Source organism: Lepisma saccharinum, chromosome 14 (genome assembly GCF_977018435.1).
Source record: "Lepisma saccharinum chromosome 14, izLepSacc3.1, whole genome shotgun sequence".
Lineage (NCBI taxonomy): Eukaryota > Metazoa > Arthropoda > Insecta > Zygentoma > Lepismatidae > Lepisma > Lepisma saccharinum.
The window spans coordinates 54,635,312-54,648,768 of NC_139242.1; the positions used below are offsets into that span (position 1 = coordinate 54,635,312).

Here is a 13,457-nt window from a genome sequence, read left to right on the forward strand (position 1 = left end):
GGAAATGGGAAGAAACACACAGTTTTACTAAAGACATCATCCCATCATTTGCCTGAATGACTGAGGAAAACCAAGGTAAGAATTGAATCAGAAATGGCAGCTGCAAGAACAAGGTTCTTCATACCCTTCATCAATTTACCAAATTACCACATTCTTTTCTAGTACACTGACCTCCACTAAGATAGCTATAAGGGCAGACCTACCATAAGGGTTTTCATTGTGAGATAAGGTCAGTGTGTTGATCCTTATTGTAATTTTCTTCCTCTATTACCTCGACTCATTTTCAAGTAGCTCCTAATTGTCATCATGATGCAGAGTCAACAAAAAAACTAAATCAGTACCAGAGCTTAAAATAGCTTAATTAACTATTTCTTAAATTGGAGAGAGCAAGTACAAGTGTGATGCAAGGTGGAATGATATTGGCTGAATGCTTGACCAATAGAGCCATAGAATCCATCGAATCTCAAGTTATCATCAGAGCCACACAAACATCCAGAACTTTCAAATAATTATCTATTGGCTATAACTTTATCTGAAATACATCCATCATATACATATCATATATCATATACATATCATCAAATACATCCCCTTACAATTAGTAAGAGTTTACTACAAAGTATAAAAAATATATTCCTTGTATGTTGTAAAGAAAGGAAAACTAAACAATACTCTACCCAAAATCAAAAAGCTTACTTAGTTCTAGAACCGACATACTAAGTGATCTTTTTCATAAGAAAAGGAACTAAAATATGCAAGGTCACTGAAAAAAATGCCACGATTATCGAAATGAATTACTCGAAAAACGTTAAACTTATCAGATTCATATGTCAAAATGCTATGAAATGTCTGAAGTTCTCATTTTACATTATCCACTTTCAATGTGTGCTCTATTTGTCACATGACAGACCTCGAAAATGGTATTTGATCTTGTGCCAAGTCCGCATGGTCCACATTGTAACTGACACTGAGTGGGAGTTCTGCTGGACATCTCAAATCAACCAAAACTTAATTATTTTGCTTCATTTTAACACTTTAATCATTAGGATAAGTTTCCTTTTTAGTACGTTTTTATAATACTGGCATTCTTTTTTGGTGAGCCTGTATTTGTACTGTAAATGCAAAATGATACAATTCCTACACACACGACTAGTTTTAAGCAACTTTAATCCTTTTACTGTTGTCACATGCTTCTATCTACAGACTGCAGCTTCACTACATTACTGCTTCAAGCTGAACTACATCAAATCCACTCACCATAATGTGTCTATCACATGGTGCATTACAGTTGCTTCAATATAGCTTTCCTTTATATGATGGCGTTGATATACATTTGGCTCTTGTATTATGTCTATTTCTTATATTTCTTCAACTACTGTGCAGAATGGTGAATTCTTGTCACTCCCATCAACAGTTAAATGGTGCTTTGAATTTCAATCTTATGCATTAATACATCCAGCAGACATTTTCAAATACTTACAAATATAGACACTCAATTTTTTTTTGTAACAGCAGGTGTAACTGTATGATTCCTTTTCACCTAATCAGCTACTTATTTGTGTATTTAATGTTCATTTTTTTCCCCTTTAAGATCTATGAGGCAATAGAAATGTAATTTCCATAAATTACCCTGAGTATACTACTGCATGACTGTTATACTATAGTTATTACCAATCAATCAATTCTTTTGTTTAGGCCCATCGAAAATATTTTTTAACAAGGTTCTTCTAAGTCTTTTGAATAACCTGACATTGTCCAAGATCAAGACAAATTACATGAAATGACATCCACCATCTCACCTGCAACTCTACTTTGAATGTTTACAGAGGCTTGAGAAAATATATCAATTCAGATTAGAAACAACAGCCCTTGCATACTATATTGTCTTGGTTGATGTGACTGACAAGGTCATACAGAAAGATGTGCAATGTGGTTACAGTCTTTGATATGATATAGCATTTTATGAACCATGGTGATACAGTCATTAGTGTGCTGACTCCACACAGGAAGAATGGGTTCAATTCACAAGTGGGTGATCTCAGAAGGAATTTTTCGGACAATGTCCCTGCATACAGCAGCTCTGGGCCTTATCCAGTATGGCTTAGATGAAGAATGTGTGGGGGCCTTATGTGCCTTCATGGTACTATGCAATGATGTAGCATTTATCTTTGACCATATTTCCTTTCTTTTTACCTTTATAATTTCAAGTTCACCGAAGCAGACTGATACCTTGGATGCACATTGCTACACATAACATCTACAAACTGCACAAACAATGATAACAAGATACTTCAGAGGGTTGAACAATTCAGATGATTTCTGCTTCAATAATTATACATGATAAGGGTTACTTCGGACTGAGAGGAAATTGCCATCGCCGTGAAATGCGAGATGTGCCGACTTACACCTGATGAGGTGGATGGTATTAGACACCTCCCACAGGTGGGAAAACATCTCCCACATCATTGCAGCATGTTGTGGATGCTCTCTGGGATTACTTTGGGGGTTCATACGGTGCTTGGTTGGCCCCTTCTGCGTTTGTACTAACAATGTAACCTTGTGACTAATACACGCATGTATACCAAAACTTATTTTAATGTTTTTTGGCACTTCCCTATTAACACCTAGTACAAATGACCTGCCTTGTTCATACATTGTTCAATTCCATCAAAGTGTAATCTTCGATATGTATATTTTGAATTTTTGCATTACTGCATGAAAAAAAAAATAGTTGCCCTCGTATTTAATGTTCTTTAATGTGGCTTTGCATGTTTGCAGCTAAATAACAGTAAATCTATTCTTAGAATTTTTATGATTCACTTTGGTTCGTATGACTTGCTCCCTAAAAATGGGTAAAATTTCAATTTTCTTCTTCTTTCAATTATACTTCTTTAGAGGGAGGATGTAGTCTTTCTTTTTTTTAAAAAAATGTGATAAATAGTTTTCCTCCTACAATTTCCTTTTACTTCTGTGAAAATTTAAATATCACACACTTGGAAACATGCCATCTTTAAAGGGTTTACAGCCTAAAAAGTATGCTAAAGGTTAACAGCAGATCCTCCCTGTCCTAGATGATTACATTAGGGGGAAAGAATATTTGTCTTGTCCAATGTAACATACATTAATGCTGTCCCCAAAAAACTTGCATTTCTCCTTCTTTCTAAAATCTACTTTTTAACATACTTGAGGAAAACAATAATGCCCCAATATCCAGTCAATATTCCTACTCTTTATTACATCCCTCCTCCCCTTCAGGTCTATTACAATTCCTCTCCCCTTGAAAGCTAATAATTCTTTATATGTAGTTTTGAAACATTATAATAATTTAAACTTTACAATTTGGGTTTTTAACTTTTCACATGTTTGTAAATATTTCCACTAATGTGAATGTAATTAGAGGAGGTTTGATCATGGAAATATATTATGATCTAGGGATCAGAAAAGGCATTGCAATTCTCCAGTTTCCATAATTACCTTACTTATAGATTGGTAACATGAAAATGCTATTACATAATATTTGTTAACTACTTTACATTTTATAATGTATTCTTTTCTTCATTTACAAAATCAGATATGGTAACAGATTACAGAGCACTGAAAATATGTCTATCAATGTACAGACATTTTAAATTTCTTCATAAATATTCCTTACATTTCAAATAATTCCTTATTGATGTTTTCTTATAATTACATAAAATCTCCACCACTGTACAAAATTACTAATAAAAAACATGAACTATTAAAAAAATATTCAAATACAATAATTCCAGTAAGGCACACAACAAATTTTACTATAACAATACAAAACTTTTATTTTACGCTTACAAACTCTATAGATATTCACATCAATATATTAAAATATTTGCAATATCCCACACTCTTCTTTCTGGTGTTTCTTACTTTCCTTCGAACACATTTTATACTTTGTCCCTTCATATATACAGCACCTTCGCACCAGTGAGCAACGTAATCTAAATTTGGCAAAGCCTGCTTGACGCAATTAATACATGCACATGGTTCAGTGACAGTGTTCTACTTGATCCATCATTATAGACTTTTTCCAGCAAAAGAGAAAATACCCACAAGCTGCACCCATTACAAGAGCTACACACAGCCAAATATTGAAAGTCATGAAGATAAACATGAGAAAGTAGCTCACTATTATTTGAACGGTAAACAGGAATGTCTGATAGGCATGTGACCAAGAAAACATTGAAGACCTGAAATAATAATTAACAAAAATGCTTGTAAAACTCAGAGAACCTTAGAAAAGTAAACAAATGGGTTATCTGTAGAACTGATATGCTGATAATGGCATATCATTATAGGTATCAGTCAAATTAGCAATAATTTTAGGAAGCACATAGCCAATTTTCTGTTTTAAAATTGAGCCTCCCTGGTGGCGTAGTGGTAACGTCATCGCCTTGTAATCAAGGAGTCCCAGGTTCGATACCTGGTGGAGGCACATAGTGGTTCGGATCCCACTTTAAACTGTAGGTCCAGTCCCAATTAGCCTTACTGTGCATAAAGTGGGCTTAAAACACCAACTTACTTACAGTTTTAAAATTGTTGTTATAAATAACAAGGCAAAATAACGTAACTGTCTCTCAATTTCTGAACATGCAGTTAACTTTCCTACGAAAAGTTATGGTCACATGATTATGATTACACCTCATCCCTCCCACACGCAGATATACATTCAAAGGCAACAGATCTCGTTGCGGTAGCACTGGCAGACGATTCCACGCAGGTAAAACAGCAATGGCAAAAAATCAGGCAAGACCAGGCTGGCTCGGGAGCTCAGTGGTTAGAGCAATGGTTCGGTATGCCAGAAACCCAGGTTCGAGTCCTGGTCAAGCCTGCATTTTTCGCTGAAACTTTATATGTAGTACATCTCCTGTGCATGCCTAATCTTCAACATTCATTGTGTATATATAATTCACCATGAATATTTTTTTTTTACTTCGTTTGATTGGTATACTATTGGTTATTTGTATAGGCATATTAGTGTATTTTTCCACAGGAAAATACACTATTATAGACACTCATGGTGGAAATGAGGTCCCGACTGCATTTTATTCATTCATCTTGAGATGTAGAACTCCAGTACATATGCTGTTCAAAATGGTCACAGCAAATGACATATATTTCAGCAATTTTTGACATTTTCAAAACTGTGTGTAGGCTATATTTTTTGAGCTTATGGAACAAAACTCAAATGAGAGTTACGGTATAACTTGGAATATGATTTGGTAACAATATCTTTGAAATATAGAGTACAATTAAGAGGAGGGAGTAGGGTATATTGATAAGCCACTGGTATTGATAAAACATTTCATATTTGTACTCTATTGGAGGGTTGGAATTAATGATAATATAGAAGGGATAGATTAAAAAACTTGTGTTTCACAAATTATATTTCTTGAAATTTATGACCTGCCCAGTCAAAAAAAAAAAAATCAAATTAAAAAAAAGTAAATTCAAACTGTTTCATTATAGTACCAGAACAACAATTGTGTAATATTTGAAGTAAATTTATAAAAACATATTCTATCTTTGAAATAATACTTTTCTTCCTTAAAATTACTATTAATACTTCAAAAACTTGATGATCAATAATAAGACAAAAGTGATCGGTTGGGAACAAAACTGAAAAGGTAGAGGTCATGGGGAAACAAAAATGTAGAAGGGAAAAGGGGAAATTCCATGCTTCCCACCATCTCCCTTCGTAACATACACTTGTTCCATTCCTATCACACACACAAATCTAGAGTATATAAAAGTAGTGACTTGCCCAGATGGGAGAGTTGATGATGATTAAAACTAGATCTGAGCTGAGGCCACTGAATATAGTAACAAACTAAGGCTGTTAGCGACATTTATAAATGTTAATATGCACACATTGCTTTGCAACTTTATCACTTTAATCTGCCTGAGTTTTGCTCTAGCTTTAGAATATTCAGTTTCACAAATGAGGTGATCAGAATATTAAAATAAGGTGCCAATCGTGAAATCCACATCTTGTCACATGTTAGCACAAACTTAATGAAAACTGTAAATCTTGAATAATTTGCAGAATTTTGGATTCTGTGAAAGCGAAGTCTTGCAAGCCTCACAAGATACCAAGGCTCTGGAACAGTGAAAAAATATATACCGAGGCTATCCCTCCACCCTCATCAACAAACAAATAACCAGAGCCACGTCTCACACCCGTGCCATCCAACCCAAACCCAACCCTCCCGCTCTGATCACCCAATACCACCCTCACCTCCTGAAAATCAAACATACCATCCACTCCCTCCTTCCCATCCTCCACAGTGATCCCGACACCAGAGACATCTTTCGGGACAAACCTAGGGTCATCTTCAGACACCCCCCCCCAACCTCAAGAACATCTTGGTCCATAATACACCCACTGCTCCCATCCCACCACCCCCAGCCTACAAGTGCAACAAACCAAGATGCAAGGCCTGTCCCATACTTATCACCTCCCCCACCCTCCAGATCCCGACTGCAGCTGGTGAATTCACCCTTCACCCAAAGGGCACCTGCAACTCCTCCAACCTAATATACACCCTCATCTGTCAAATCTGTGGTTACTTCTACCTGGGTGAAACCTCTACCCCCCTGAACCTCCACACCAATAACCACAGAGCTTCCACCCAAAACTCAGACTTCACTGTCGCCACCCACACCAACAGCCACAACACCACCTTCAACAACTGTTTCCATGTAGGCATAATACACCTAATACCCCAGCACACTGACACCTCCACCCGCAGGCGATGGGAAAGGGCTTACATTTCAGGAATGCATGCCACCATACCTCCCCAGACTCAACCTGGCCACCCAATAAGTATTCTCCCATTCCCCCTCAACCACAAACCACCTACCATCCATCCCGCAGTAAACACTGGTGAAAGGATCTTTTCGCACAACCTGTGTTCTATCACTTGTTTCTGGCACCACTGTGCTGACGGATGCTGCCGTCAGTATTCTGTGCCTCTACGCTTTTGTACTACATACTTTCTACCTACTGTGAAATTGAGGTCAAGACCTCGAAATATCAAACTTTTCTTCAATTGTGGTGTTTACTGTCCCCCACGCCATTTTTGTTTATCTGCCCTTCTGGCACTCTTTCACATTCTATCCTTTATATATAATAGTAATAATACTGGGGCAATTTTTGATACCGTACCAGGTATCAGTACTGTCTTGGTGCCATCTTTCACCTGTCATCTAAAAATATAGCATAAAATTTAGCAATGACTACTGAAAGCAGAAACCCTAACTCTTCACCCTATGTTCATATCCTCCCTAAAGTTTTTTGAGTTAACCACCACATAAAAATAAAACTTTTCATTATTGTTATTAACTCTAAAACAACATATTTACAAAGAAAACTAGTAGACACACTAAAATAATTAATAAAAACACATTCCAACTAAAAGGATAACAATTAATCACACAATAGTGCATATGTATATGTACTCACTATCTTTAATAAAAATAATAAAACTGGAAATGATAAATGCAAATCAGGAATAGATCAGCCTAGAAAACACAGAGTGCAAGATGTTAAAGAAGAAAGTTGTGCCTGCCAGATCAGTAAATAAAAAAAGGGAGCATGCTGCAAACAGAAAGCTTCTCCAAAGAATGCTTCACACCGAGTAAGACTGAAAACAAATTAGCTAAAGAGAATCAGTGTGGTGAGTATTAAAATAATCAAAACTTACGGCTGGCCGTGTATCACTTCGCCTACAACTCTGGAGAGAAAAATAAACCCACATTAGCACATCCGAATCATAATACTGTATACAATAATATTAGTTACGGTTAATCATTAACTGGAATTGTAACTGACAAGCACATTCTTGTAACCTACTACTTCAACTACACCTGCATTGTTCTTTAAATTACAATTTAGACTGCATGTGTGTAAATCTGAGGAGTAACATTTGAAAAAAACATGATTAAATTTACTGATTGTTTTACATTTTTCTCGAGATCTGAAAGTTGCATTTACAACATAAATCTGTCATTACCTGACATATGGGCGTATAATTATAAATGCACTACTGTTTTGGGGGATTTTGAATTAGTTCAAGACAAGGGTACAGAACTTGCAAAGACATGTCAGGAAGTCTACATTCAGATTCTTTTTAGACATTTAATTTTTATTCTGATTCTGCATGATGCAGTACAACAATCATGGTAGTATAATACTTCTCCATTTAAGTGCAACGAGAATTTCTTATATTTTCTGTTCCTTCATACTATTCATAGATGAGAATGCACCTACTAGTTACAGTGGCTGATTACTATCATGAATGAAATACTGGTTCCATCATCAACTGTTCAAAAGACAAAAATCCATTCCTCCACTTTTTCCCTCGTATTTAACAGAAAAATGAACAGATCTTTTTTACCTTGCATTTAATTCACTAAATGGAACTTAAAAATTTCATCATGAAAAGCTTTTGAATAAAGTGCCTGCACTACAGCTTTTTCTCTTTAAAATTTACTTTCAAAGCTAAAGATGCATCCTTCAAAACTAAAAATGCATCCTTCCATAAACAATTGTGCTCAATAGTATCAAACTAGAAGTATTAGTATTTGCAGTTGAATGGTAAACCCTTTGAATTAAACACACACACACATATATACATTGCCAGGACTCAACTTTCAGTAAACACCAGTGAATAAAGAAAATACAATAAATACACCAAACTTCGTAATCTTCTAAATGTTCCATAGCATAACTCACAAGCACAAAATTTGCCATTCATGTTATATTTTGAAACACCTGCACTACGTAATTCTCTTGCTTGCGAGAGCCATAATGTGTGCACAAATATTTCAATTCTTTTTTCTCTTGCAAATTATTTGCTATTCCAGCCTCTAATCAGCGACACCTTGGATGATCCTGGTTGGGAAATGCAGCCAGAGTGGTAAGCATTGCTATAAAGCAAGGAGTCACAGGTTCAAATCCCAGCAATGTAAATGATAAATAGAAAGAAAAGAGGCTATGTGAGGCTCTGCCTTCAAACTCATCACGCAATGCACAGAGAAAAAATTTACCTTTATGTTTAAATGGTAACACTATTGGTTATTGATAAGGACCTGAAAAAGTTCACACATGTGAATTTCACTTCAAAATTATATCCTTTTATAGTTTATCTGGTTGTTACACATGTAAACAAATATGCTAAAGAGAAAAATATGTATGCAAATTTGAGATTTTTTTTGTTTGCAATGTGAATATTTTATGGAGGAGCTTTTTTCCCCTTTGGTTTGCGAGACTGGATGAGTAAATTTTACATGTCTTTTTATACACATGCATAAAAACAACATGTCCAGTTTTTACTTTTTACATGATTTCAATCTGAATTTTCAAGTTTTGATTTTTGTGCTTTTATGCACAATCTTTCAGATCCTTAGTTACTGGTATCATAAAGAGTTTCCACTTATTTGAGTGAAGTAAATGTACATGAAATTATTAGTTAAAATAAAACATTGTCACTTCACTAAAAAAAGAAAAACACAAATATGGTAAGGATACAAGACTCAAAATGCTGACCAAGGCAGAATTTATTGTAAAATAGCATGCTATAAACATAATACATTATAAACGATAGTGTGTTGTTTCACAACAAATTCTACCTTGGTCAGCATTTTATGTGCTTTATTAAACATAGACACAAGGCTTAATAGTGTTACCATACAATATAATGTAAGGAAAAATTACATGCCTAAATGACCCCATGCATTGCACACACAGACCTTATTAAATATAACAGCATGCAATTATTCTTCCCATCCTAAAAACAAAGTCATGCAGAACAGGGTAAGGAGAAACTATGGCTCACCTTACACTCATTTCAGCAGCATTTAGCAGCCGAGGACTCCTGCAGAGACAAAAAGCTGAACGAGTGCACTCAAAACAAAACAACAATGTTATCACACAGCTTTCTTTCCAATATTTCAAAATGAGAGTTAACACTTTTTGGACACACACCAGAAAGCAGTAACATAGATATTAGTACTAGACACTGAACCCAATACTCTATAAGGTTGCCTGGAGGCAGAGGCGTGCATGTAACCGGTGTTGCCGCAGGTAACAGCAATATGTGAAGAATTAAAAAGTTGTTTTGAATAAAATAACAACATTGTAAATATATTAACCAATTGCATTGCTGTTGAGTAGATACTGTAGAGAACATTTTTTTCTGCAGCCGACAGTAGCGAAGAAGGAGGCCATTCCGCTACCCTGAAGAGGTAACAAGAGGAGAGGGCACCAATGCAAAGCAAGAGTAGGGGATGACTTTGGGACAGTGCGCTACGGGGCTATTCATATGCCTGTTCAGGGACCCAGTTACCAGTTGAGACCAGTTAGGTACTAGATGAAAATATAGTTCCTTTGTGCGATTCGTGATTTGGACACACCTTGCTCCAAAATACTAAGTTGGCAACAGTAGTACGTACAGCTGGAGTTCCCCTTCACAATTTGACTGTCGCTGGAGGAGCGGAATTCTGTCATCCGCTCACTGTACAAACATCAAATTGGTCCAAGAAATGTGTTGTTCTTCTTCTTCCCCTTTCCAACTCATTTGCAAAGAAACAAATGAAGAATTGATAAGGCTCGACCACTATTCATTGAATTTTCATGGTAACTGTCTCATGAGTGGTAGTTCTTGATAATGGATTTACTTACTTACTCCATGGAGCTACAGCCCATATAGGGCCTTGGCCTCCTTCACAACCAGCCTCCAGTCATCTCTATCTGTTGCCTTTGTCCTTCTTCTCAGATCTTCCTGCATGTCATCCAGCCGCCATCAATTCCTAGGTCTTCCTTTTTCTTCCACCTGGTCCCCCGCTTAATACCTTCTTGGGCACTCTGTAATCTTCCATTCGCCACACATGTCCTAACCATCTAATTCGTCCACACTTAATCTCTGTTACATTATCTGGATTATTATACAGTTCTTGTATTTCTGTTTGTTCTTATCTTCCAGGTTTCGTTCTCTCTCACTGCTCCAAAAATTCTTCTCAACATCTTCCTTTCCCATCTTAACAGATCTTCATCCTTTTTCACTAAGGTCCAGGTTTCTGACCCACATGTTACAATTGGGTGTATTAATTGTTTTGTATATATTAATCTTGTTTTTTCTGCTTCTTTCTTTGGAAGAGAAAACCTTCTTCAACATCCTGTGAGTATTCTTGCCTTGATTTCATCAGATATATTGTTTGCTTGGTTTATTATTGATCCTAAGTACTTAAAGTTATCACATCTCTCAAATTCTTTTACCTCCTACCTTTATCATTCTCTCGTATTTCCCCTCTCTTTTTGATGTAAGCATATATTTAGTCTTTTGTACATTTACATGTAGTCCTATATTCTTGACAGCTTCTAGTTTTTTGAAATTCTTTATTTAGTTCTGCTTTGTTTTGTGCTATGAGATCAATATCATCCTCATATGCTAGGCATTGACACATCCTATTATACGTTGTCCCTCCTGGGTTTATACTCAAATGCCTGATAGCCTTTTCTAGTGCTAGATAAAATAACAGGGTTGACATTACATCTCCTTGTCTTACTCCTCTCTTTATTTGGAATTTTCTTGACAATTCTCCTTCAATCTTTACTTTATCTGTTGTTTAATTTAATGTCATTCTTGTTAATCTTACTAGTTTCGTTGGTATTTGCAGTTCTTTCATGATTGTTAGCAGTTTGTTCCTCTTAATGTTGTCACATGTCTGTTTGAAGTCAATGAAGAGGTGATGCAGGTCAATATCGTATTCACAGCACTTTTCCATTATCATTCTAATTGAAGAAATTTGATCTGTGGTTGATCTGTTTCTTCTAAAACCACATTGGTAATCTCCGATCATCTTCTCTGCTACTGGGGTAAGTCTCCTGACTAGGGCTTGGAAGTTGAGGAAAAATCCTTTTTTTCCCCCTTAGTGTCCGAAGACGAGGCCCAACAAAATATATGTTCATTTTGGGTCATTGTAGGCCAGAAAAAGGTGGGTTTTATTTGTCCTTTTTTTTTTTTGCCTTTTTCGGCGTTTTTTGGCTTATTGGTCCGTTTTTAGCCTCTTTTTAGGTCTTAACGGCTTTCTTTTGTAACTTCACCTTCTTCTGTAACACTATTTCTGTAACCCTAGTGTGGTTAGGCCAAATATGATTCTTCAAATATGATTTTTCAAATTATGTTAATCTAAAAAATATATAATATCTGAAAGAAGATATATTTCATTCATATAGTTTTTTCGCACTGTGTGTTCCATACCACCAGAATTTTGTATTTTTTTTTCATTAAATATGAAATTAAAACTGAAGTTATTAATTAATTTGGATTACATTTATACGTCCTTTTTTTTTTCATTTTTAGGTCCTTTTTTTTTATATATATTTAGGTCTTTTTATAGGTCTCTTTTTGGCAATTTACAGGTCTTCAACTTCTGAGCCCTACTCCTGACTAATACTTTATATGCCATATTGAGAAGTGTAATTCCTCTGTAGTTTTCACATAGCATTCTATCTTTACTTTTATGTATTGGGCATATGATCCCTCTTCCCCATTGTTGTGGCATTTTCTCTTCTTCCCATACTTGCTTGTACAGTTCTTCTAATTTGTCCACTATGAAGTCCCCTCCTGCCTTCAGCAGTTCAGCGTTTACGTTGTCATCTCCTGGAGCTTTATTGTTCCTTAGTTCTCCAATTGCTTCTTTAAACTCATTTCTCGAAAGAGGGTTTGATCAGTTCTGATTGATCTATGTCCTCCGTTTCCATGTCCTTTTCTTCTACCCTCAAGCTTCTTTCTTCCTCACTATTTCCCATGTCCTCATTCTCATGTTCATTATCATCTCCATTCAAAATACTCTGCCCATCTATTGAGCATGCCTTCCTTGTCTCCTATCAGATTGCCCTCTTTATCTTTGCAGAAGGCAACCCTGGGTTTAAATCCATTCTTTTCTTCTTTCAGCTTCCAGAAGTACTCTATAAGTTCTCTTGTTTTCCGTGACTCTTCTATCTCTGCTATTTTTTGCTTTTCATACTATCTTTTCTTTCTTCTGCATAATTTATCTGCCTCTTTTCTCTTCTCCTTAAACATTTCTCTATTTCCTCATGTATTTCTGTTTGTCATTTTCATCTTTATTTCTTTCTCTTATGGTTTTATCACATTCCTCATCCCACCATTCTTCTCTTATTTTTGGTTTCTTCTTTTACAGTACTTTTTCTGCCGTATGTTCAATGCTGTCTCTGATTGCTTTCCACTTTTGCTCTACATCAGAATTATGCCATTCCTCATCCTTCTCTTCAAATCTAGTCTTTAATACCTCTTTATATCTTGCTCTATACATTTCATCTTTTATTACCTTTGTTGTATCATATTTTTCTTGTTTCATTCCTTTGCTATTTCTATAAAAAGCAATTTTTTGTCTGTATTTAA

General features: G+C 35.7%; 1 protein-coding gene across 8 annotated transcripts in view; it reads right to left on the reverse strand.

Annotated features, from left to right (window-relative positions):
* Positions 1-13,457, reverse strand: part of Ctr1A (Copper transporter 1A) — a 78,886-nt gene that overhangs the window by 2,695 nt on the left and 62,734 nt on the right. For 4 of the 8 annotated variants that reach the window (XM_083135635.1, XM_083135636.1, XM_083135637.1 and 1 more), the window contains exons 5-6: positions 9,870-9,908; positions 7,737-7,766 (exon numbers count right to left, since the gene is read on the reverse strand). The exons of 1 other annotated variant lie outside the window; for it this stretch is intronic. In XM_083135635.1, the coding sequence (XP_082991761.1) occupies positions 7,737-7,766; positions 9,870-9,908 (69 nt within the window). Of the gene's footprint in view, positions 1-3,451; positions 4,221-7,736; positions 7,767-9,869; positions 9,909-13,457 lie in introns of those variants that run through there. 3 more of the 8 variants (XM_083135639.1, XM_083135640.1, XM_083135642.1) reach the window with 3 other exon arrangements.